We start from the raw sequence: 2,462 nt of genomic DNA on the forward strand, positions 1-2,462 counted from the left end.
GGCACTTCAGCAGCAGTCAGTGCCCACCTTTCAGGACTTTTACACTCTGGCAAAATAATACTGAGGATTATTTATTATTATTAATTATTATTATGCTGGGGGATCACACAGACGATTTTGCTCCAAGCAACCATTAACATTGTGCAGGCCCGGGGTTCAGCATAACCTGGGCCGAGGGGAAGTGAAGGCGCCGGGCAACCAGGGAATGTTGGGCCTGGGTCACCCCTCTGGTTGTGATGTCATCACGGGTCACAATCCAGAACCAGCGAGTGTGTTCAGCGCTGGACGTTTGCAGACAACGCCAGAGTGCTCCATGCGCGTCAGCGAGGTCCACTGCCTCTGACTCCAACGTGGGGGATAGCTCAGCACCCACCAGACAGTCATCCTCCAACATGGAGAGGGAGATGAGCGAAAGGAATTGGAGCATCGCCAATGAGCTCCGCCTGGAAGGGAGATTCTGCGACGTGATCATAAGCGTAGATGGAGTGGAATTCAAGGCTCACAAGGTCATCCTCTCTGGTTGCAGTATCTACTTCAGGTCAGTACTGGAAACACAAGGATTTATTTACAAGGGCCTGGAGTGACAGGACAAGGGGTAATGGCATCACACTGACAGAGGTTTATATTAGATATTTGGAAAAAATTCCTCCCTGTGAGGGTGGTGAGGTCCTGGCACAGGTTGCCCAGAGAAACTGTGACTGCCCCATCTCTGGAAGTGTCCAAGACCAGGTCGGATGGGGCTTGGAGCAACCTGGTCTAGTGGAAGGAGTTCCTACCCATGGCAGGGGTTGGAATGGGATAATCCTTAAGGTCCCCTCCAACCCAGGCCATTTTGTGATTTTATGATTCCTGTGGAAGCATGGGGGCCGTTCGCCCTGGTGCTCCCTGTCCCCAGCCAGAGGCTGTATCTCCTTTTTCAAACAACCTGCAAGTAAAACATTAATTAATAAACTATGGGACCTCCCAGCAGGGCTCCTGCCAGTGCCTAAACTGTTGCCCTGGGAGTTTGGGAAACAAGGGGACCCAAGGACAGGATTTAATGCAGCAGTGCTGTGTTTTCAGGACTCTGTTTACCAACTGCGCAGACAAGATGGTCTATAAAATCCCCGGTGTTTCAGCTGAAATGATGGGTCTCATCATCGATTACGCCTACACTGGGACAGTACCGATCAGGGAGGACAACGTTGAGAGTTTGCTGGCTGCAGCAGACCAGTTCAACATCATGGGCATCGTCAACCTGTGCTGCGAGTTCCTCAGTTCCAGGCTGTGCTTTGAGAACTGCATTGGCATCTGCAGATTCACTGACTATTACTACTGCCCCGACCTGCGCGCAGCAGCCTGTGTGTACATCCTGCACCACTTCGAGGAGGTGTCCCAGGTGTCCAAGGAGTTCCTAGACCTCTCTGCTGAGGAGCTGGCACACATCATCGAGAAGGACGAGCTCAACGTGAAGCGAGAAGAAGCCGTGTTCGAGGCTGTGATGAGGTGGATCGCTCACGACCCGCAGAACAGGAGGCGGTACATCGCCTGCTTGCTGGGCAAGGTGGGTGCAGCACAGCTTCAAAGCTGTCCCCAAAGGCTGCCGAGGGGGAAACCATCAGCATTAGTATTCTAACCTCCTCCTTGCATGTTCCAGGTTCGACTGGCACTCCTACAGTCTGACTACTTCATGAACAACGTCAAAGCTCACGAGTACGTGAAGGACAATGCTGAGTGCAAAGATCTCATCATCAGTGCCCTGTCAGAAATCTACAACCTGAACTTGTATGGCCAGAGCTCCTCAGCCAACGCCAACCCATTCACCCGGCCACGCCTGCCCTACGCCATCCTCTTTGCCATCGGGGGCTGGAGCGGGGGCGGCGCCACCAGTGCCATTGAGACATACGACGGCCGCACCGACGAGTGGCTGAACATCCCCTGGGAGCAAGAGAACCCTGTTGCCTACCACGGCTCGGCGTATTTGAAAGGCCACGTCTATGTCATTGGCGGATTTGATGGCACACATTATTTCGACATTGTCAAGCGGTTTGACCCACTCCAGAAGACGTGGCAGCAGGTGGAACCCATGCACTCGCGGCGCTGCTACGTCAGCGTCACCGTCGTGGACAACTTCATCTACGCCATGGGAGGGTTTGACGGGTACATATGGCTCAACACAGCAGAGCGCTACGACCCAGACACCAACCAGTGGACCCTGATCACCCCTATGCACGAGCAGAGGAGCGACGCCAACGCGACCACGCTGAACGGAAAGGTAAACGGACGGGGAGAGGATGGAGAGTTGCAACATGAAGAAAGTTCACATAAACCTTCACTGAATTTGTAACAATTCATTAAATCCTGGACCTACAGATATAAAACAGCATCTACCTCATGTGGCAGAGATGTGACCAGGAGTGTGAAAACTCTTCTGGAGCTGCTGCCCCGCAACAACCCACCTGGTGCCCGCCAGCCCTTTTCCT

At 53.2% G+C, this 2,462-nt stretch overlaps 1 protein-coding gene across 1 annotated transcript; it reads left to right on the forward strand.

Moving 5' to 3' along the window:
- Positions 1–253: 253 nt before the first annotated feature.
- On the forward strand, positions 254–2,400 carry LOC108510317 (kelch-like protein 10). Its single transcript, XM_017840002.1, has 3 exons — positions 254–538; positions 1,063–1,543; positions 1,637–2,400. The coding sequence occupies exons 1-3, from the start codon at positions 393–395 to the stop codon at positions 2,324–2,326; spliced, it is 1,317 nt and encodes a 438-aa protein (XP_017695491.1). The 5' UTR covers positions 254–392; the 3' UTR covers positions 2,327–2,400.
- The last annotated feature ends 62 nt before the right edge of the window (positions 2,401–2,462 follow it).

The sequence above is a fragment of the Lepidothrix coronata genome, unplaced genomic scaffold (genome assembly GCF_001604755.1).
Source record: "Lepidothrix coronata isolate B3197 unplaced genomic scaffold, Lepidothrix_coronata-1.0 Scaffold643, whole genome shotgun sequence".
Classification (NCBI taxonomy): domain Eukaryota; kingdom Metazoa; phylum Chordata; class Aves; order Passeriformes; family Pipridae; genus Lepidothrix; species Lepidothrix coronata.